The 24746-nt window shown below is 37.4% G+C and overlaps 1 protein-coding gene across 3 annotated transcripts; it reads right to left on the bottom strand.

Moving 5' to 3' along the window:
- Positions 1-100: 100 nt before the first annotated feature.
- On the bottom strand, positions 101-24327 carry FAM133B (family with sequence similarity 133 member B). Of its 3 annotated transcripts, none has more exons than XM_087861083.1 (11): positions 24201-24327; positions 16294-16391; positions 14202-14280; positions 12790-12864; positions 12621-12653; positions 12132-12194; positions 11445-11537; positions 10136-10186; positions 6143-6235; positions 4336-4383; positions 101-1263 (listed from the first exon to the last, which is right to left on the bottom strand). In XM_087861083.1, the coding sequence occupies exons 1-11, from the start codon at positions 24222-24224 to the stop codon at positions 1177-1179; spliced, it is 744 nt and encodes a 247-aa protein (XP_087717209.1). In that variant the 5' UTR covers positions 24225-24327; the 3' UTR covers positions 101-1176. The 3 variants fall into 3 exon arrangements, with proteins under 3 accessions (XP_087717209.1, XP_045649214.1, XP_087717210.1); XM_045793258.2 differs by having other exon boundaries at positions 4342-4383; XM_087861084.1 differs by lacking the exon at positions 4336-4383.
- Between the last annotated feature and the right edge of the window lie 419 nt (positions 24328-24746).

Genomic DNA, 24746 nt, shown 5'->3' with positions numbered 1-24746 from the left:
AGATTCTGGCAATAGCTTTATGTAACAAGACACAGCATACCAGGCCTGCCACTCAACTTGTTTATGGTAAGTCTCAACTTCAATATGAAGCTGTTTAAAGAAAAAAAAAAAAAAAAAAAAATCAAAAGCCTGCTTTGTTTACATGCTAAGTATCTTGGCAAGTATGCCATTAAACACAGTAAGGAATTTAAGATAGCAAGAATAAGGAGTTAATAAAAGCTAAACATTGCAGCCTAAACAAAATTCATACAAAAATAAAATAACTATTACTGGTTACATAAAATTTTCCTGACTGGTTAAAACTTAACAGTATAAAACATGCATTTTAAATCTTCAGCTATCAAGTTCAAAAAGTACCAGTGTCTATTTGAAATGATTCTTCTCCAAAGCCAAAGTGTAGTCAAAATTAATTCAAATGTTATAACACATTCTAATGCTAAAAAACATTCAGTATTATTGAAGTGGAGGTAAATCCCAGAGCTTCTGGGGCTCGGTCATGCTGCAAAGGGCTGTTTCTCTGGTTCACTTAAAGCAGCAAATGACAGAGTCCAGGGATGTCTAGGGGCAAGACTGCTGTACCCAGCTCTGACCTCCCCATGAAGCATGGCTACTATGTCCACAAAAATAGGATGTGTGAGGATAAAAGGCACGCTATTCTGCTAGCTAAAGAGATAGCAAACCACCCCCCACCCGAAAAGCTCCTTCCCCAGGTAAATAAAAGTATATAAGGGGAAAAAATTAAAATACACTTATCTACAGAGTAAGGATTTTGAAATATCAATGTGATGCCTATTTAAAAATGTTAACTAGAATCATCTGGTCATTGCTAATTACATCTTAATAATGTATCCAGATTTGATTTCTGTTGATTTATCATTAGATACTTCTAGTCAAAAATATTACTTTATCCCCAAATATCTTAACCACTAGCACAACTGCAATGTATTATCTCCCAGAGTTGTTAAGCACTGGAAGAGAAAAAAACAGATGTTCAAGCAGCAGGCAACAGTTATGGCCCTTTCACACAGCGGCATCCGAGTGGCTACTGAATAGTCCAGGAATAATTCCAAAAACAAGAAAATTCATGCATTTTAGTAATTATGTCATAATTTTCACAGTTGAAATTTCCTTAGACATTGCACTTTCTCTATAAGGGAATCCTGATTTTTCTTAATGTTACGGCGAGTCAGGACTTGAACTAGCGGCCTTCTTTTTCTTCTTCTTACTGTGTTTCTTATGCTTCTTTTTCTTTTTTGTTTTTTCCTGTAAAGACAGTTCCCTGTTAGACATTTCTACAGGAAAATATTCAAATTAAAAACAACTTTACCATGGTCCTTCTAAGCTACTATATAATTATTTCAAACAATCCAGACAACCAAGGAAACTACTCAGAACATTTCTTGAAAAGTCTCAATAATCAATATCATATGAGGACTTAAGAGTGCTTATTGATTTTCAAAAGATAGGGAAAAACTCTAAGTCATTAGCACACAAATATAGCTTTTAAACAAAATTTCCTGTAGAAAATAAATTCTATGAATAATGATATCAACTGCTGTATTTATACGGTTTAATTTCTAAAGGTGAAATAATTGTAGTTACTATGAAGAAATTCTCACATCACAGCAAAACACAATTTTTTTTTTGTAAAATGACAGTTTTTGGGAACAGATACATTAAATCTGATATTTTTTAAGTAAACAGAAATACAAATTATTATGTCCTGCCAAAACTGGCAGCACTATTTTAATTATTAAGTTAACAACTAAAAAACAAACTAACTATAAACAAAATATTGATGTACGGTTGAAAAGTCTACTTAGTTTTTAAGTAAAACAGATGCTTTTTCTTTTTTAAAAATTTTATGTAAGCTCTATGCCCAACGTGGGGCTTGAACTCAAAACCCCAAGATCAAGCGTCACATCCTCTACCAACTGAGCCAGCCAGGCACCCAGATGCTTAATTTTTAGAAGCCTAGAAAAAGTAATCAAATTGTGACTGGATAGAGAGCTACAATTTTGCTGAACTCTAACTCTTGTAGTATTTCTGATGTAGAAGAGAAGGCAAACCTTTCCGAAACGGGTACTTAGAAAGGTGGTATCAAACGACAGACTAGTCGTTGATATTCAGCAAGAAAAGAGACATGTAAAGACGGCAAAAGCAAAGCTTCCTATCTACTTCCTTATTGATTACAACTTTCCACAATTCCCCTGCCCCTCTCAAAGGTCTCTACCACTTGGTGGCTCTAAGCTAACTTTCATCATTCTTTTCATGACAAGCTCAAGTACACATGGAATTTTAGAGTCCCAAATCTTGTATTTGGGCCTTTGAAATGTAAGTTTTGCAGACAGGTTACTTTTTCATAAAAGAACAGTTGACTACTCTCTTTTTAAAATACTTTTCTTCTTGGCTTCCATGACACCTCTGTCTGCTGCTTTCTTCTATCATGAAGACCCCAACTCCCATGCTCATTCTTTCTCCTCTGCTGGACCTTTCAAGGGCTTCCTTCCCTTCTTTTCCACATGGCTCTCTTGTCTCCCATGCTTTAAATAGCTCTTACATACCAAGTCTTCATATCTAGTCCTATGCTCTGAACTCAAGCCTGTATATCTAAAATTACCATAAATAATGCTTCATTTTTCTCTCCAAATCCTCTCAGCCATCTTAGTAAGTGGCACCTCTAATTCGTCTTTTTACTTAAGGCAAAGAATCCAAGCTATGTTTGACTCTACTTTCTGCTTTAACTCCTCTCTCTACACCCAAAGCAGCAAGCAAGCCCTACCATCTAAGTCCACAACGTATCTCAAATCCATCAGGCTAATCCATCTCCGGTAGGACCACTGTGATACGAACACCACCCTCGCCTCTGTCCACTCCACCTCCACTGCCAAAGCAGTCTAAAAATGTTAAGTTGGTTCAGGTCACTTCTTCGTTTGAAACACTCAAAACAGCTTCCCAGAGCATTCTGATTAAAACCCAAACACCTTGCTTGTGTACATACAGCCTCCGCTTACTTCCCCACCTCACTGTATGCTATTCCTCTTTACCTACAAGCCATGCTTACCCTTCCAGTTCCTCAAACAAATCAAGCTCATTCCTACCACAGGTCCTTAGCTCTTCTCCCTGCTAGGATATTCTTCCTTTGCTCTTGACATGGTTAGCTCTGTCTGGTAAATCCTATTTCAGCTTAATTTTACTTCCTCAGAGAGGCTTTCCCTCCCCAAAGCCACTCTCACATGTCACCCTTTTACCTACCCTGTATTCCATTAGAACGGCACCACCAGTACCAATGGTGCCTGCACAGAGACACTTAATAAACACATGCTAGCTGAATGCACGAAACAGTGGAGTATGCAAGTACAAATCAGAATTATCCAAAATTAATTAATATTATGTCTTAATTAATCACAATCAAAGACCAAAGCAGTCTTCACCCAAATTATTTTTCCATTCAGAAAAAAAGTCTCTTAAATGTCACCTTGGTCTTGAAGTATATAAAATGCTACTTCTGAGTTACCAGGTGAACCTTTCCATCAGAGAAGGACCCTTATTTGAAAAGCAAGGGAAATTCTGGGAAGGGGAAGTTACCCTTAAACCTACAAAAGATGCTGTTCTCATTTTTCTTTTACCTGTTCTTAAGAAAATGCCTTCAAAGGCCATCACCCATGCTTATACTGAATGCCCCTAAATGACTTTAATGCTACGGTCTGCAATTACTCTTTGATAATCCATTGTCCACTTTTCCTAGGTTGGTCTGCTTCTCACTTGGATATCACTGCCGTTTTCCTTATTCTCCTCTTCCTTCTTTCTCCTTTTATACTTGTCCATCTGCATAATAGCAGAGCTGGCTTTAGAAATGGTCAAAAGAATCATCCTTACTACCGAATCATTTATGCTGTCGCATTCCTGCTTATTTTTCATTGCAGCCTATGCTTAGAGAGGCTTTTTCTGCTAATGTTTCCAGGTTTGGCCAACCTGGAAGTCACTACTACTGAGGATGGAGGGAATCACCACACCTAGTATTTCATATTATAGTTTAAAAAAGTTAAACAAAAGTTCAAGTTTACATTTCTAACAGTACTGAATATGGAATAAAATGAAATACTGAATAAAATACTGAAATGGAAACAGGAGATGTTTGCTACCAGGATATTCTGCTTTTCTCCAGAGCCAATTTAACTTGCTCCAACCCACTAAGGAAAGCTGAACACCACACTTTTCCCAATAAATATTTATTTGGCCCCAGTAAATGAAGTCATGCTTTACCATGATTCATTTTATATTAAACAAACAGAGCTACACTACCATCACGTAAAAAATATAAGTGATACTTGCTATTACTTTTTCTCGTTCTTCACTGCTTTTCTTCTTTTTTGCTCGTACCTAAAAAGTTTGAATTTTTGTTGAGAAGACAAATATGCAACTTGTACTCAAGACATTTTTTTCATTCCCTAATGTACCTTACATCTTTAGAATTTATATGTAAAAAACATTTTGATGATACCTCAAACCCCTGTTATATCATATGACAAGTCAATGACAAACATCTAAAGGAAAGAAAATTAAGATTTTTAATCTCTCAAGGGCTTCCTTATATTCTCTTTCAGCACCTAAAAAAAAAGCAGTGAGGTACAGTAGATAAAAAGCATGAGCTCTGAAATAAAACAGACCAAGCTCTGAATCCTACCTCTGTTATGTACTACCCTCAGTTTCATCATCTTAAAATTGAGATAATATCCACTCTCTAGGGAAGAGTCTGGAATAAAGTATTTCTCTTACTCTACGGTGTTCAATAAATGGTAGCTATACGTATAGTGTACTCAGTATAAACGAAGTGATTAAAATCCTTTTAAGTAACAATCATTACCCCATTAGTGTTTTATTTTAACCTTTTAAAAGTGTGAATTTAAGACTAAATTGAAAGTTGCTAAAACGCATGTATATTTAATGTTAAATCCAAGTGTAACATATATTAAGTACTCTAAAGACACTTTGGAAATTATTGTTTCTTACTGTTATTCTTGTCAAAACAATGACTGGGGATGGTGGTAGTTGTGCTGCATCCACATTTAGCAAGACCAAAACTGGGGATGCTGTCATGTGATGTCCAAGACAGCCAGATAGCCCTGACATGACTTCTAGACAGCCTGCCAGACATTCATATAATAAACCCAATTATAATATAAAAAAGACTGTATTTTGTTTCATTCATTCAGAGCTTTACTGAGAACTGTTCACCATTTTGGAAAATGTCACTGATGACAATTCCACTGTACAGTTTTTGAAGGGCATATGTAATGTACCTGGTACAGCTTGAATTTTGTTATGTCTTAAGATTTTATGTCTTCTAGTTATCACACTCATTTATGTACTGAAATGTAATTTAGTAAAATTATACATTAATATGCTCCTATATTTCTTTTTAAAATTTGTTAGGAGATATTAATATGAAATGTGTAGATTATATACATTATACACACACACACACACACTACAAGTTTTGATTCAATTCATTTCAATTTCAATTTCATTTCAGGGGGTATTACAAAATTACAAATGAGGAAACCAAGTCCAAGAGAGAAATACTTTAAAGATAACTTGCAGACCTAAAATTAATTAAGAACAGAGTACAAACAAAACCCAAGACAGGAATATCAGAGCTGAAAAGGACTACAGAGACTATAGAAACTATGTAATTCTACTTCCTCACTTTGTAGATAGGAAAAAAGATCATGCCGACACTTCTGTTCCACCTCATCACCATTCTACTCCTTCACTAGTAGTAGTTCCATACAAAAACAAGGGAATGCGGAGTTTCGATACACAATACATGAAACAGCATCTGTCATGTAATCAAAATACTAGTAGAGTAAAAAGTAAATATTAGAAGAATAAAAATAAAATAGCTCAATGTAGAGATTTGTAAATATGGTTAATTACCATATTAGCTTTATAATCATCTTCTAGAAAATGAAAAAACTCATTCTGAAATGGAACAACTTCCATTTCTTTTTCACAATGACATACTAGAAAGTGAGTAAAATGAATATTCATGAAGTATTTCTTTTTACTAATTGTATTTATTAAAAACAAATAATTAAGCATTTTAAAGTGAAGAAAATTAATTTGAACATATACTTACCTCCTCAATATAATCCGATTCTGATAAGGACTCAGATGATAAAGGTTTATCTTCAGGATACATCTTTCTTTTTTTGCTGAGTCCTTTAATGTCCTAAGAAAAATAAATACATGTACCTTGACTCAAAAAGGTATAAGGCTATGCCACACAAGTTTTATGTTTCTAATTAATAATTTTTCCAGTTATCACAAAAACTATCCATTTTCATTTTAGAAATGTCTAAAATTGATGACATTTACCAATATTCAGTCTTTAATTCCAATAAAGTAATGCTTTTATTAAATAACCTGAAAAGAAAGAATCATGTGTCTATTGAGATGCAATATCCTTTTCTTTCTTTTAAAAAAAAAAATACTTATTTATTTAAGTAATGTGTATACCCAACATGGGGCTTGAACTCATGAGCATGAGATCAAGAGTCGCATGCTCGTCCAACTGAGCCAGCCAGGTGTCCTCTTATTTTCTTTAATTGAACTGTAAAGAGTTGTAAGAAACCCCATAGATGGTGTAAGATTCGAGTCCCTTGTATTCTAATTGTGTCTACCCAGTGTTGGATCAGACAGGCCTAGTGCTGAAGAAAAGCAATGGGTAATTATTTGTGATCTAAAAAGATCTCTAAACAGTAATAATTCCTTTAATGCATAACAAGTGTTAAATTCACATTAAAAAAAATCTTCATCTCCAAGTATTTTTAATGATGAGAAAACATATAACTCCAGGGAGGGAGAAGAGAGACTAGAGGAATACTGAGGGACTTAAATATATATTTTGAGGAATAAAATTTCAAGAACATCTGAAGCAAGTATGGCAAAATGTTAAGGTTTTTTTAAAAAAGATATTATTTATTTATTTGAGAGAGAGAGAGAGAACGAGTGGGGGGACGGGCAGAGGGAGAGAGAGAAAGGAGGCAGCAGACTCCCCACTAAGCGCGGAGCCTGAGGTGGGGCTTGATCCCAGAAACCTGAGATCATGACCTGAGCCGAAACAAAACCAAGAGTCGGACACTCAACCAACTGAGCCACCCAGGCGCCCCAATGTTAAGATTTATTAAAGCTTCACAGTGGGTATTATGGTTGTCATTTTACTATTTTCCATATGCTTTTTCTGTATGTCTGAATAGTTCATAACAAGACAACAAAATCACACAATGAAAAATAATGCTCACTACCTACTTGTACAGAAAAAAAAAACAATATAAAACTTCACATACCAGGAAGCCAATTTTGAAGATTATTATACAAACAAAAAAAAAATCACATAGAAAATAAACTAACAGTGATCTGTGTTATATTACAGGTCATTTAATTCTGTTTCTGCAAACAGCTTTATTATTTTGATAGAAATGATAAATGCTCACTGTAAGCAAATTCAACCAGATCCCACTACCAGGGATTAAACATCATGAAGATTTTTGGAAACATCTCACTCTGTGTACATTTACAATTTTACATAAATACTTGCTGTTTGGAACGTGCTCTTGTCATCCAATCTTTCCATGCCAACTACATCATCATTTGTGGCTGCCTTTGACATTCACTGAAAGCATATGCTACAATTTACTTAACCCATCTCTTTTTGGAGGGCAGGCATATATATATGGGTTATTTGCTATTAAAAACAGTTGAAATGTAGTGAAGGGTATGTGAATGCAAAATCTTTACCTAATAATAATGTCTAAATCAAAGACTGAAGTAGCTTTTACCCAAATTATTTGCTCACTCTCCCCCCTCCCCCAATTGTTTATTTAACTCCTTTAGGAATCACACTTTGCCAAGAAGCCTCTGCATCAGGCTCTTTTATCAATCGTATCAATCTCAGATTACTGGAATACAATCCATATTTTCTTTCAGAATTGCCTAAACATGCATCTTACCACTGTTTCTGTGTACGTAAAGTATCAATTTTTAATTACTAAAGATTATAGTTTTCAATTATGTATTTCTAGTAGTTTTTCCTAAATCTGTTCATTATATTTAAATTTTGTTCATGGTTTATTTTTTTGTGGTCTCTTTTTGTCATTCAGAATTAGAATTATGCGGTCAAGTTTTTGAATTTTGAGGCATGGGCCTTCCCTACCCCAATTATTATATTTGCCCTTGTCTTTCTCTAATTATACTTTCATACACTTAAAACTGACTTACCTGTGATTTGGCCTTAAGGAGGGTCCAGCTTTATATCTGCCAAATGGCTAGTCGTTCTGTCCCAAAAAAAGCCACTTTTATCATACATTAAACCCCACAAATACTTATCAATTTTTACTTGGGCTCTATACTGTTTCACTGTTTGTTTTTTTTTCTATTCCTGTACCATACACTGCACTGTTTTAATCAAAGCATTTAAAAAATGTTTAACATCTAAGTAAGGTAAATTATACCCAGGAACATTTATTAAATCTTCACGTGCTTCTCTGAATAGATTTGCATAATTTTCTTCAAATAAGTCCTGATCGGTTCTTTAAATTTTTCTTATATATTCTTTGTTACTACTAGAAATGGGATATTTTCTTCTATTACTAGGTATTACACTGCATTTTCACAATTTAAAAATGAACTGAAAATGATGACTGATATGACTTACAATTACACCCTTTTAAAAAAAGATTTATTTATTTTAGAGAGAGAGAAAGCACAAAAGCATGGGCAGGGGGAGGGGCAGCAAGAGACGGGGAGAGAGAATATCCTCAAGCAGGCTCCCTGCTGAGCACAGAGCCAGGTGCCGGGCTTGATCCCAGGATCCTGAGATCATGACCTGAACCAGAGCCAAGAGTCATACTCAGTCAGCTTAACTGACTGAGTCACCCAGGTGCCCCTTAAAATTACACCTTTTTAAACACTCCACATTAACTATACTGGAATTAAAATAAAAAACTTAAAAAAACAAAAACAAAGAACACTGCCCAGGGAGAAGAAAAATTATATCCTTTTATGACTATAACGGATATCCCAATCAAGATTAAAAGAAGCCATGGACCAAAAAATGTTCATCATGTGTATAAAAGATGAGTGTATCTAAAATATGAAACAAAACAAAACAAATGATATATCCAGAATATGTAAATCCACAGAGATAAAAAGCAGATTAGAAGTTACCAGGGGACGCGGGGAAAGGAAGAATGGGAATTAGTTAATAAGTATGGGTTGTTTTTAAGGGGGTGCTGAAAAAGTATTGAAACTGGAGAGGTGGTCACTGCACAACACTGTACATACACAATATTCCTCCAAATTGTAATTTTAAAATGGCTAACAGCATATTATGTAAATTATACCTCCATTTACAAAATATATAAAAATACTGAGTAAAATATAGTGACTCTCATCTATAGTTTTCTTTCATTAATAATTTCTTTCTTTAGATTTTTAAGAACCAGAAAAATTTTTTTTCTCCAAGATTTTATTTATTTGAGAGAGAGAGCGAGAAGAAGGGGGAGTGGCAGAGAGATTGAGCCCCGCTGAGCAGGGAACCCGACGCAGGGCTCAATCCCAGGACCCTGCGATCATAACCCGAGCTGAAGGCAGACGCTTAACTGAGCCACCCAGGTGCCCCCGGAAACAGATTTTTAAATGTAAATCAGAAACACAGGGATAAATTTAGCATCAATTATAGTTAAGCGCAAATGAAGATAAAACATCTACTTACAGTAGTAAAATTTTTTCAAAACTTATCTATGATACACTCAATTTGAAACAGAACTCCATGTTCTGTTATTAAAAGGGCTTCTTTCAAAATGACTTGAAGAAACAAAGGAAATATTTAATCTCCATTATTTTCAATTTTTAGTCTGAGATAATATATTAATCTGTATAAATTCAAACTCGCAGGACTACTTTTCTGATCTTTTAACCTTTATAATGAATACAATAAGTAACTGCCTTAAATCAACACAAAATGCTATAAAAGCAAAAGAAATCTCTTAAGTTAAAAGGAGGAACACATTGTTAATTTCTAGAAGTAAATGAAGTACTGTATGACAGGTTAAGGTAAAATTATAATTACCTTTTCTTTCTCAGTTGCATCCTTTGACTTCTTTTTCTTTTTTAAACTATCCTAAACAAACATATATATACATATCAATTTTAAATGTAAAAGAGCATACGAACAAAAACAGCAAAAAGATGATTTGCTCTATGACAGAAAAAAGTTTATTTCAATACCAGAATTTTATTCTGAAAATAAGAGAAATGTACATCACATATATATGTGCTTGTAAGGAAATGAGGCTTCTTCCTCTGGCTGTATATCAAATCTATCTATACCAAAAATGATAGACATTGTCTGTAATAACCACATGGTTTCTTTTAAAATAAGACTTAAGCCATTTGCTTATTTTTGCCTGTGGTGGTCAATACGCACTGGGGTTCTCATTCACACAGTCCTCAGACATCCCCCAATCTGATTTTCTTACTCTCCCTATAAGGAGGAGAGGTGAGAATTTCTGCTTTTGATTCTTTCAGTTCTAGCCATTAACGTCCCTGAGCCTTCCTCATCCATAAAGTGGATGAGGGCTGTTGAGAGAATTGAGCTAACATGTCAAGTGCTTAGAACTGTGCCTCACACGGAGTAGGCATTTGATAAAGATTAGCTATCAGTAGTATTAGATTGACTCTTCTGTCTTAAAAGACAAAGAGAAAAACAACGTTTACTAAATACTTTCTAGACTCCAGGCATTTTGTCAGAAGAAATCACACTAGGACAAGTAGAGATCTGCGCCAAAACCAGTTGTCTTGCTCTCCTGGGCTTCTAGGACAGTGTTTGTGAAACTGTGGTCCAAGGACACACCTGTATCAGAATCCCAGAGGAGATCTATTAAAAATGTAGACTTCTGAGCCTAAGCAGACTCACTACCTCAAACTCTCTCAACACGAGGCCCAGGAATCTACACTTTTATTGCAACCTGCACATATTTCTTATTACCACAAATGTTTGAGGGCCAATTATGTTTCATAATTCTGGACATATAGAGCAGATTTAGGTGCAATGGAAAGGACACTGGACCAGATAGTGGAGTATATTTTTTCCTCTCAACTCTCACTTCTATATGAAAATGGAAAAAAATAATGTCTGCCATGTTTATTATAAAGCTGTCACGGAAATGCTGAGACATGGAGGAATATGTGGAAGTATTTAGAGAACAATAAAATGCCATATGTAAGATATGATTAAGTATATGAATTGAGTGGCACAGCCCATTAAAGTACAAAAAAGAGCATCTCATTTCTAAACCGACAGCAATTTACAACAGGATGACTTAAAAGAAAAAAAATGTGTTTGCTATCCAAAATGTTGCTAATTTCAGTAATTTTACCTTACTGTCCGATTCAGTTTCTGACATGGAGCTTTCAGAAGATTTATGTGAACGATTCTTCTTCTTCTTTTTCCTTTTTCCTTGTTTTTTATCCTATATAAAACATTTTTAGAAACATTTCCTTTCTGTTTCAAAATTAATTGATGCATTTTATTAATATCAAACCTTTATCGATGAACAAAGCTTAAATGAAAGAACCAGCTTGTAAATGCGTATTTTACTTAATAATTTTTTTTTTAAAGTAAACTCTATGCCCAATGTGGGGCTCGAGCTCACGACCCTGAGATCAAAAGTCATACACTCTACTGACTAAGCCAGCCAGGTGCTCCCTTAATAATTCATGCTTAACATGTAACTTATATTACCTTTCCTGCTTTATAAAAAAAAAGTAATTTGAGTCACATGTAACCTCTAGCACCTAGTCAGACATCATTTTAAACTCTATTTCTTCTACTGATATTTTTATGAGAATAAGACAAATTTAGGAACCTAAAATATATATATATATATATTATATGTAAAATATTTAAACATCTAATTATTTATTCATGTCGGTGCTCTCAGTTATGGATAATTAACCAAAACCTGGAAGTCAAAGTTTCTAACAGATATTTCATAATGGATTTCCTCTTATCATTAAATAAACTAGAGATTATTATTTCATGAACCATTACAGGCAAACCTTACCTCATCTTCAGAATCTGAAGAACTGCTGGAAGAATCAGAGCTTGATGAAGAAGAAGATGAATACTTGACCAAGCACAAAACAATTAAAGCTTGTGAGATGCAGGAATTTTTTTCTTACCACTAAGTCTCTCAAATACTTAACAAAATCAATCTAGTGTCTGAGAGATATCATATTCAGAAGACTTAACTATTAAACTGTCAAATATCACACTCCCCACACTCCCTCACACACAAGAAAAAGGCTCAACGAAGTAACAATAGATATGCCAATGGTAGTTAATTTTCCCTCTTTCTCTCCCTGACGGCAATAGAGGAGTTAATAGATTATCAGGAGGTTGGAACAGAATAAAACCCACCCGTAACTAGTGACCGAAGGACTTCAAGGCTCCTTGACTCATTTACAGTTAGCATACAAATCATATAAATTATTCTTACTTTTCTTATGGCTCTTATTTGTAATATTTAGAAAAATGGAAAACTTTTGCTCACCCTACCAGATTTCTTCTTTTCTTTTTTCTTTCTCTAAAAGCAAACAAATAAAAGTATAAATCTAAGTAAGTTGATGTGAGTTTTTAAAATTATCTATTGATAGTAGTACACAGATTATGAAAACCCAAATGTGACATTAGAAACAGCATTAAGCTCGAAAGAGTATTACCTGTCTTTTTTTGGATGAACTCTCACTTCCACTTAATAGTTTCTCCCTGTGTTTTTCTAGTTCTTTCTTCCAGTTCTGCAAAAAGGTTATAAACACCATCAGAGGCTATCTATCTGCTTCTATACACCTGGTATAGACAGCCACTACTGTCTCCTCTCTGTCCTCTACTACTCTTACCATCTTGGCCTCTAAGTACAGGGAAAAGGTACTCCAGGTGCCAGAACCCTGTCACCAAAGGACCCTTTACTAGCTCTTTCCTTTCTTTTCTTTCCTTCCTTCTTTCAAGATACGTGAGTGGGGGTGGGGCGTGCAATGCTGAGGAGAGGGAGAGAGAGAATCTTTTTTTTTTTTTTTAAAGATTTTATTTATTTGACAGAGACAGCCAGCGAGAGAGGGAACACAAGCAGGGGGAGTGGGAGAGGAAGAAGCAGGCTCCCAGCGGAGGAGCCTGATGTGGGACTCGATCCCAGAACGCCGGGATCACGCCCTGAGCCGAAGGCAGACGCTTAACGACTGCGCCACCCAGGCGCCCCTGGAGAGAGAGAATCTTAAGCAGACTCTGCACAGAGCCTGACGTGGGGCTCGATCTCACAATCCTGAGATTGTGACCTGAGCCAAAATCAAGAGCCAGCCACTTAATCCACTGAGCCACTCAGACACCACACTAGTACCTTAAAAAAAAAAAAAAAAAAGGTTTTATTTATTTATTTGAGAGAGAGAGAGAGTGCTTGTGCATGTGAGCAGGGAGAGGGACAGAGAGAGAGGGAGATGGACCGGCAGACTCCCGGCTGAGGCTAGAGCCTGACATGGGGCTCAATCCCACGGCCCTGAGATCATGACCTGAGCTGAAATCAAGAGCTGGCCACTTAACCGACTGAGCCACCCAGGTGTCTGGCCCCACTAACTCTTCTCAAAGGGGGTATTAAAGAGTGGGAGTTCTCCACTGTATACTGAGAGGAGGAGTCAGTATTATCACTGAGGCTGAGAACTTTTTTCTTTTTAATGAAAATGGTTAGATTTTCTTTCCAGACAGTAAAAGCTGAATTTATCTACCTATCCAACCATATATATTTTGTAAACATTGTAAGTAATCTCTCTACCCAACATGGGGCTCGAACTCACTACCTTGAGTTCAAGAGTTGCTCACTCTACCAACTGAGCTAAATAGGCAACCCTGAATTAATCTGTATTGTACTGAAATAGTACATACATGTTTGTAAACAAAACAGGCAAACATCATGAAAATATCAGGGTAAAAATGGGCACATGGGAGCATGGGAAGATAAAGAGAAGACCTCAATTTTAGAAAACTTAGATGACATAAATGACTACAATACGGTTTTCCTCTTCTTACTTTAAAAAAATCGTACATTTGGGGTGCCTATTTTTTCAAACAGGTACTATTTACAAACCTCATTCATTTTTTCTTCAAATTCAGCCAATGCCTTGGAGCCTTTCTTTTTCTTTTCTAGTTGTTCTTTCACTTCTTCCCTTAAAAAATAGAATATACAAATAAGTTTTCAAACAATTCAAATTAGAGATGGATGCTTACAAACAAAACAAAAATTTCTAAATAAAATTTTCTTAATATCCTAATAAACCTCCATTTCAGTGTTGATACATTTTCTATTTTTTTTTTGTTCATATCCTTGTAAATCAATTATCATGAATACAGTCTGTCAGATACCACTGATCATTCCTTTTCTATGCATGGATTCTAAGAGCTAATACACCAAACAATTTGAGCACTTACATACAAGTGGCACTGTTTTTAATACATTTTTCTTTAATCCTCATTAAAATCCTGTGAGAAAACACAGTATCACTACCCCTATTTACAGATAAAGAAGGGAGGCTTGAGGAGGGTAAGAAATCTTCCTGAAGTCCCAAGCTAGTAGTTTTAGGGTGAGCTAAGGTCTATTTCAACTACTATTTTTATTACTAAACATCTATTTTATAATGCACCTCACATATTGCACAGAAGAGAGTTGTAAAAGCATGCCTGACTGCTTATTCCTGGAAAGGCTTGCTTACAAGCTTGGCCCTGGCTGGCATCTGGGAACTTGGATTTTGGAAAGGTCCTTACCATTCCCTCATAAGACAGGCTCACGGGGCCGGTGTGTACAAATACTACTGTTGAGGGTGAACGCCTGCATTGCTTCTGGGAGTCTGGAATTTTGGCACCTGACAGGCAGAGGCTGACGAGTCCCCAATAAAAGCCCTGGGCACACGGAGTTTCTAATGAACTCCTGCCGTTGGCAACATCTAATATGTGTTAAGACCACTCATTGCTGAGGGGATTAAATGTGTCCTATGCGATTCTACAAGAGAAGAAGCTGTACAAGTCTGAGCCTAGTCTCCCCCAGACTTCACCCCATGCATCTTTTCCCTTTACCGATGGTGGCTGGTACCCTTTGTAATAAATGTTATCCGAAAGTACATCTATCTGGGAGTCCTTCTAGCAAATTGCCTACCGGAGGGCTGTCCTGGGGGACTCTGACACACACATAATATACTTGCTTGAGCACTTCCTCTTTAAAGTTCATTTCTTCTCCCCAATTTTAAAGGTAAAATAGATTTTGTTTCGGGATAACTTTCTGGTATGCTGCAACAGTCAACAACAGCACTCATGAATACTCTAAGAGGTAGACATGGCTTACTTTCTATTTAACTCAAAGGAAAGATCCCCTATTATATATAACTTTCAGCTTCAGTTGCCCAACCCTTAGGGGCACTTAGAAGGATTATGAAGCTCACAACTATGACATTTAATAATAATACATACTAAAAAATAATAAGGCCAGTGCTGTGATGCTTTATTTACAAACGATCAGAGCTATGCAACGAGGGCAAATAAAAACCCATAAAACAATTTAAAACAAAAATTTTACAATGGGCAATTCTAACTTATTGAAAAGCCACCAGATAAGAATAGAAATATGGCCTAACATTATCCTTCCCAACACCTTGTTACACCTCAATGAAGGGCAAGATTAGTCAAACCTACCATTTTAAAGAGCTTAAAACACTGCAAGGCTAAGGTCTCTCTAGGGGATAGAGAAGAGAACGGTATGAAAGATTATCTGGTAGCTATACAGGGTGGTGGGTTCTCAAATATTTGCTTTACACCAATGCATGATGCTTGTGTTTCATACACTGAAAAGAAAGCACCTATGAATATTGCTTAAAAAACAAACTGAAGGCTTCAGAGGGGAGGGGGGTGGGGGAATGGGATAGGCTGGTGATGGGTGGTGGGGAGGGCACGTATTGCATGGTACACTGGGTATTATACGCAACTAATGAATCATCGAACTTTACATCAGAAATCAGGGATGTACTGTATGGTGACTAACATAATAAAAAAATATTATTATAAGAAAAAAAAGGTGATACATAAAAAAAATTATGTATGTGACAATTGCTTTGCAAGCAGTAAGAGTTGTAACAGCAACCTTTAAAAAGTTTACAAAAACCTTAAAAATGTCTAAATTGTTTCACAAATACCAGGTAGGCCTTGGTCGATTCAGATAATCTTGGATCGTTGGCCCCGAAGACTGGATTGGACCCCTTGATCTGGCCATTGCTATTGGGTTCATGTAGGCCTTGAGGAAAGAACAAAAATTAGTGCAATTAAAAAAAAAAAAATCAAAAATGCAAATGCTCACTTACTCACCAAGCATGTTTTATTATAAATGAATACTATGTCTAACTAAGCATAAACAATCTAACCAAATTTTCATTACAAAAACTAAATTTAATGGTCTACGAAGTCTCACAAGTTTGGGAGATGAGTAATACCTCTATTTCACAGGAAAAAATTTTTTTTTTCACCAGAGATTTAATGAAAATAATAATGATACCTCTTCTTACTGTAAAATGACTTTATAATGTTTTCTCCTAAAGCCTGATACCCTATAAGATATTATGATATTTTCTCCTAAAGCCTGATAACCCTGTAATACTATGCTCACGAGCAAATGAAGAAACTCAGTTGCAAAGAAGCTAAAGGTCTAATTTTAAATTTACTGCTTATTCTACTGTATCTTTTATCTCAAGAAATACCATGCCATACTGATGGCAATTTTACTCGTCAAATGTTAACACCAAAAATTAAATTATGACAACAAAAGAAAAAACAAATAGGACTTTATCAAAATTAAAATGTTTGTGTATCAAAGAACACTACCAAGAGAGTGAAAAGACAATCCAGAGAATGGGAGAAGATATTTGCAACTCATACATTTGATATGGAATTATCCATAATGCATAAATATCCAGAATGCATAAAGAAATCCCACAACTCAACAGCAAAAAGCCCAAATGACCCAATTAAATGTGCAACGGACTTGAATAAACATTTCTCCAAAGAAGATATTCAAATGTCCAAGAGCACATGAAGAGATGTTCCGCTCACTAGTCATTGGGGAGATACAAATCCAACTACAATGAGGCGCCACTCTGCACCCATTAGGATGAATATTATCAAAAACAGAAAATAACAAGTGCCGTCAAAAACAGGGAGAACCGGAACCTTAACACAATCCTGGTGAGAATATAAAAGGGTGCAGCTGTGGAGGAAAAGTCTGATTTCCTCAAAAAGTTCAATATAGAATGACCAGAGGATCCAGCAATTCCACCTCTAAGTGGAATTGAAAAATAATTGAAAGCGGGGACTCAAACAGATACCTGTACACTCATGTTCAGAGCAGTAACATACACAATAGCCAAACGGTGGAAACAATCCAAATATCCATCTACTGATGAATGGATAAACAAAACGTGGCATATAACACAATGGAAGATTATTCAGCCTTAAAAAGAAATGAAATTCATGCGCCTGTGTAGCGCAGTCGGTTAAGTGTGCGATTCTTGATTTCAGCTCAGGTCCTGATCTCAGGGTCATAAGATTGAGCCCCATGTCTGGCTTTGTGCTGAAGTGGAGCCTGCTCAAGATTCTCTCTCCCCCTCTCCCTCTGCCCCCCCTTAAAAAAAAGAAAAGGAAAAAGAAATGAAATTCTTAATATGCTACGACACGAATGAACCTTGTTAACATGCTAAGTGAAACAATCTAGATACAAAAGGGCAAATATTGTATGATTCAACTTATATGAGGTACCTAGAATAAGCAAATTCATAGAGACTGAAAGTAAAAAGAGGTTTCCAGGGGCTGGGGGAATAGGTGATTGGGAGTTACTATTTAATGGGTACAGAGCTTCTTATTTGGGATGATGAAAAAGTTCTGGAAATGGATAGTGGCAACAGTTGCATAACAGTGTGAATGTACTTAATGGCACTGACTTAAACACTTAAAAATGGCTAAGACAGTGAACTTTGTTATGTTTACTTTTACACAATAAAGAATCCCCCCAATCAAATTATGCTCTGTATACTGCACTTATAGCACAAAACCACATTTTTTGATGCTTTTTTTCAAAAACATATCCAGGCAAAATAAAGCAGGTTTCTTTGTTAATGACAGTATCTAGAAATGAGATGTTTTATTAAAATGAACTGCCACAGAGGGGTGCCTGCGTGGCTCAATCGGTTAAGCATCCAACTCTTGGTTTTGGTGCAGGTCATGATCTCAGGGTTGTGAGACTGAGCCCCAAGTTGGGCTCAGTGCTACACATGGAGCCTGCTTAAGACTCTCTCTCTCCCTCTCTGGCTGCCCCTCTCCCTACTTGCCTGCTCATGCTCTCTCTCTCTCTCTTTCAAATAAATACATAAATCTTTAAAGATAAATAAAATTAACTGTGCTACATATATAAAATCTGGTCTTTAATTCAGTCTCAATCCCTTCATCCTCGAATTTGGTTCTCCAAATTTAATCCAAGTCAATAGGCATTTGCAAAAACTTTTTTTTTTTTTAAGATTTTATTTATTTGAGAGACAGAAAGAGAGCACATGTGAGCATAAGCAGGGGAGAGGGACGGGGGAGAGGGAGAAGCAGGCCTCCCCCTGAGCAGGTAGCCTGATGTGGGGCTCAATGCCAGCATCATGATCTCAGCTGAAGACAAAGGCTTAACCAACCGAGCCACCCAGGTGCCCCTCTTCTATTTTTTTTTTTTTAAGAGTTCATTTATTTATTTGAGAGAGAGAGCACGTGCGTGACAGCACAAGCTGAGGAGGAGCAGAGGGAGAGGGACAAGCAGACATGACCTGAGCTGAAATCAAGAGTTGGACACTTAACTGACTGAGCCACCCAGGTGCCCCAGAACTCTTCCACTTTTTAAATAAAAAGAATTGTAGTTGAAAATGACTACTATCAAGGTTGATTTTAAGGCCTTAAACCTATTACTTAATATTCCCAAAGAACTGAAAGGATATTAATGTATTTGTTGCATTTCATTTAGCAAAACCTGTGCAAATGACCAAAATTTCTCAAATAACAAATATGGGTTATATATTTCCAGACTTCTCCAACAGAGCAAACATAATACCATTAAAAACAACACATACTGAGAACTAACATTCAACTGGATACTGCCTAATTAATTACTTAGGATGAAGAAATCCATTAACATAATTTTCTTACAGCCAGAATTAATGCTAGAGCTCTTAGTCAGGGATGTTTACAGAATCAGGGATAGATGTGAGTATCAAATTCAACTCTCTGTAGAGAGAGGAATATAGTGACATTTTTTACATCAACTATTACATTCTCAAATATTTCATTCAACTCCCTCTGCTGAGAATTTCACTCAGTTCGTGTGGAAATACGACAACCAACGGAGGCTGCAATAGAAGAGTTGCTGGCCTTACTAATGACACTGACAATCCTAATAACCAGAAGCAGGTTCAATGTGCGAAGCCAAGCTCATCATTTTTAAAACAGGAGATATCTACCTACCGACCTACCTGCCATCTTTTCATTTCTTTGGTACCATGTCATAATTTTAGTAGCAGTTAAGGATAAAATATCTTAAGTTTAAAACTGTAAAAACTGTTTATTTCCAAAGAATGCAAATATACAGAAGGATATTCGAAACTAAATTACTAAAATAGGGAAAATTGAAAATACAGAGAGCCATCAAATGCAAAGATGCATTATAGAGTATACCCTCAAAATGAAATACTATGCAGCCACTAAAAAGAGATGGCACTATTGTTACTGACACGGAAAGATGTCCAAGAGTTCTCAAATGAAATGCAAAAGCAAGTGCCAAAAAATAATATCCATTTTAATAAACAGCTATACATTTTTTAAAAGTCCAAATGCACCAAAATGTACAGGGAGAGGTCCACCTTCATCATTTCATACACTGGAGAGATCAAAAAAACAACTAACATAATATAATAAAAAAACATTAAAAAAAACAACAACCCATTACCTTTATAAAAGAAAAACAAAAACACTACACACAAACATTACCATAATATTAAAGGTAAACAAAATGAGAAAAATCCAACCACAATGCTGTCACTCCAATTCAGAGAGCTGAACTGTTTTCAAGTAAAAATTCACAAAGGGTACAGTGGCAACTTTTCACTATAATTAAAAAAAATTGTGGGGCGCCTGGCTGGCTTAGTCAATAGAGCATGCTACTCTTGATCTGACTCTTGATCTTGGGGTCATGAGTTTAAGCCTCTGTTGGGCATAGAGCCTACTTGAAAAAAAAAAAAAGGTCATAACACATTTACCATGTTTTACGGTCTTCAAATATTCTAGCATGTATCTTGAAGTTACATTAATTAACAATTTTAGGTGCCTTAATGTCTACTGTGAAACTGCTTCCCCAAAGTACATACCAGTCTGTCTTCGGGTTTACTTTTCAGAAGTAGATAGTAAAGTAGCATATTCACATGCTAAGGCTATTAATTATAGACAACTTATGGTACAATCACATGAGTTATCATTGTCTAGGCAATAATTTAACTTTCAAGCTTTTGACCATAAACACTATCCTTAGTCTGCTTAAGTACATTCCAAATATCTCAATTATTTATTTCAAGTGTAAAAGCAATATTTATTAAGTGCATCTTATGTGCTAGGCTCCTTGCAAAACACTTTATGGTCTATTCTCCTAATCATTAAACAACAATGCTTCTTTTTACTATGCACTATGGAAAGGTTTTTAAAACAGAAGAATTAATTTTCTTACAAAGATAAAGCCTTTTCACTTACTACGTATCAGTATGAAAAACAATGCTCTTAACACTAAGGGGGTGAGTGGTTAGGCATCAGTTAAGATACAGAAATTGTGCAATTTCTTGAACTGTTTCACTATGACTTAATCACTTTAAATACTGTGATCTTATAAATCAAACGCTTGTATTCCTATGTAATTAGAAATGCCTGTGGCTCCAGGGGCGCCTGGGTGGCACAGCGGTTGAGCATCTGCCTTCGGCTCAGGGCGTGATCCCGGCGTTGTGGGATCAAGCCCCACATCAGGCTCTTTGGCTATGAGCCTGCTTCTTCCTCTCCCACTCCCCCTGCTTGTGTTCCCTCTCTCGCTGGCTGTCTCTCTCTCTGTCAACTAAATAAATAAAATCTTTAAAAAAAAAAAAAAAAGAAAAGAAAAGAAATGCCTGTGGCTCCAAACTGCTACAGGAGTTTGGGTAACAGAAAACAATCTCTTTTTGAAACTCAGGATATCTGGGCACCCAGCTGGCTCAGTCAGTGAGAATGCAACTCTTGATCTCGGGGTTGCCAGTTCAAGCCCCACGCTGGGTGTAGAGGGTACTTAAAAATAAAATCTTAAAAAAGAAAAAGAAACTCAGGATGGCAAACTGGGCTCAAGGGAACAGGTAAGTGGGCAGGTACTGAAAAGAACTATGTAAGAACAAAATGTGCAGAACTTCATTTATTACTTTGATTACCTATTTTTATCTAGAGGATACATATGTTTTAGAGGGCACAAAGTAACAAAAAGAACATGAAGGAAGCTTCTGGAAAACAATGGGGACAAAGGGTGGCCATCATGAATTTAAGAACCCTTTACAAATCTTGAGACCTAAAATGTTCAGTTAAAAAAAAAAAAACTGTTCAAGAATGTACAATACCTAGAGTGAACCCTGATGTAAAGTATGGACTTCAGGTGAAAATGATGTGTCAAGATAGATTCATCAATTTTAACAATGCAAAACCAAACCAAACCAAACCAAACCAAACCAAAACAAACCCACATTGTAACAATGTACCACTCTGGAACAGCTTTGAAAGTAGGGGAGGCTGGGCATGACTGTGGTCATGGAATATATGGGAGCTCTCTGTATTCACTGCTCAATTTTCCTATGAATCCAAAACTGCTCTAAAAAGTAAAGTCTACTTAAAAAAAAAAAAAAAAAGACTGTAAGTAAGTAATCTCTCCACTCAAGGTGGGTCTTGAACTTAAAACCCCGAGCTCAAGAGTAGCTTGTTCTGCCTAATGAGCCAGCCAGGTGCCCAAACCAGTCTTTTTTGAAAACAAAACAAAACTTTCAACCTGGACCTTGAGCTTTTTCAGAAAGCAATTCTATCATCTTTAGAACTATGATTTTACCATCAATGTATGAAGAAGAAAAATCACCATTATTTTCAGAGGCAAACAATCTTTTTATTTAAAACCAAGAGTTATGTTGTACTGAACTAAGTATCAGATACTTAAGACCAAGTTTTGGTCTGAGTTTAAACAGTTCCAACTCCTCCTCCATGCAGACTAAATTAGACAATCTGTCTTCTAATTCTTGATTTCAGGTTTTCATTCCCACGACCTTTCAAGTGCAAATAAAAAATGTTACCAGAACACTCTGTGCCAGGACAGCATAAAAGCAGTAAGTAGAGCCCAGAGTTATTATCAAAATGTTCCAGTAAATGAAGCTAATTTGAAAAGTTTCAAATGCTTCAAAGGGATGTGTAAATCAACACTTTTCCCCAGTAAAACAAAAACATCTTAGGCCTCTGTATGAAACTGTATCCAAGGTCTGGTGATTTTTAAACATTCAAACCCTCATTGATTAATGAATCGTAACACCTCAAACCTAAGGATGCTCCAGCAGAACAGAGTTTCAACTCTATGAGAGCCAGGATACCACAACAAGGTCTGACTTACCTCCTAGAAAGCAGGAGAAAAGAACATTCCTTAACCTCGTAATTAAGGCTCACCAGTGTGGTTCCTACATATCTCTGATTATGAAGACTACATAAAATTAAAACAAACGTTCTGAAGATAAGAAATGCCACCATTTCATAAAAGTAAAGCTCTTTTAGCAGCTCCCCCCACCCGAAAAGGCAATAATCACTTAATAAAATAGTTCACTAATTTTTAATTAAATTTAGTAACTGCATGTATGTATGTGTGTATACATGCATGTATTTATTTATTTACTTGTTTTGCTGCTCAGTGGCTAAAACTCTGTCAAAGACCAATTCAGGAACTGTAAGGCTGCAACCTAAGCTTATTGCTAATCCCTTATGTTTACCGTCCATCCAATCTGATTCATAATCTGGACTTTACAAATCAATTTAGTAACCATCTAGAATGCCTTCCTCAATCTCCTGTCAAAAGCACCTTCTCTTATGAATACCTTCAGAACCGCGAATCTCCATCATAAAGTATTTTCTTAATCTTTCTGCTATTACTTATTCCTGTGTCTCCTTTATCTCATTTACTAAAACAACAACTTTCATGCCGAGCACTCCCTGGCCATGCCTTTTGCGGTTTTAACGATTCTGCAAAGTTGTGGATAACATCGATGCCCCTGTATAGATGAAGAAACTGAAGCGCGGACAAGCAAAGCAACTCTTGGTCACCCAACTCCCGAGGGTCCAAAATTGACATTCCCCATGCCTGACTCCAAAGACAACTGTTTTCACCCTTCATTCCTACACTGGGCCTGCTACGTGCAGGAAGCGCTAGGTGCTGAGTACACGAAGCCAAATGCTTCGATCCTGATCCTCAAACCGAAGCCTGCCTGCAGCTAAAACGGCGCGTTGAAGAGGAGCCGAACCCGAGGCCTCCACGCCTCCATCCCACCTGCGTGCGCACCACAGGGGCGCGGAGCCAGGGTGGGCGATTCCGAGGAGTGGGCGAGTCCCGGCGCCTCCGGGGGCCTCAGACTTAATACAAACATACAAGACGAGACAGAACTCCTTGAGCCCTTATGGCTCCAATAACTGGCCACTGCTAACCCGAGTGCTGGAGGGAAGGGAGCCAGGGAGCACTGCCAGAAGGTGCGAGAAAAGGGTTGAGAAAAACGGGGTACTCGAGAGAGGAGGAAAGAGGGAGGAGAGAGTGGGGGGCCCAAAGGCGCCAACTGCGTGCGCGGCGCACGCGCGTCTGGGGCCGGCGCGGATGGGGGGAGCTGGGTCGCCCGGCTCGAGGTCCAAGCGCCGCCACTGACCCTCAGGCCCCGTCGGGAAGAGCAAGGGGCTCCGCTCTCCTGCCGCCGGGTCCCGCGTCGCCCCACTGTTTTTCCCACCGGGTACTCACCACCCGATTGTCCCGCTTCCCCATGGTGCAGTACTGAGCGTACAGTCAGACGCCTAGGGAGACCGGGCCAGAGAGCGGCCGAAGAGGGCCCGCCGCAGGTCCTTCTGCCGACTCCCCACCCTGCCCAGAGAGAGGCGCCGCGCGGCCCCAGCGGCCGCAGCTGGCCACAGCGCCACCTACCGCTGCGGAGGAGAGGCGGGCGCCGGCTACCACCCGCGGTTCCCAGGCGACTCCTGCCGGATTCCAGTTCTTTACCACCCAGCCCAAGGCAGGCTGGCACTGCGCTTCCGTAGAGCGGTCTCACCAAGGCGGCACACTTCTGTTCGGCCTTGGACTGTTTGACTCTCTTCCATTCCTGATGCGCTGAAATCCTCATTCTAGGGGATACGAGGATTATTCCATTGCTTACTGTGGGCTTAACATGGTGCAAGTGCTGGCGGTAAAGTGACGACCAGGACAGGGGCTCCTGGGTGGCTCAGTCGTTAAGCATCTGCCTGGTCCTAGGATCGAGCCCCATATCGGGCTCCTCCGCTGGAAGCCTGCTTC

Source organism: Ursus americanus, chromosome 3 (genome assembly GCF_024610735.1).
Source record: "Ursus americanus isolate L20-20 chromosome 3, mUrsAme1.1.p, whole genome shotgun sequence".
Taxonomy (NCBI): domain Eukaryota; kingdom Metazoa; phylum Chordata; class Mammalia; order Carnivora; family Ursidae; genus Ursus; species Ursus americanus.
This window is presented reverse-complemented; position numbering and strand designations above follow the sequence as displayed.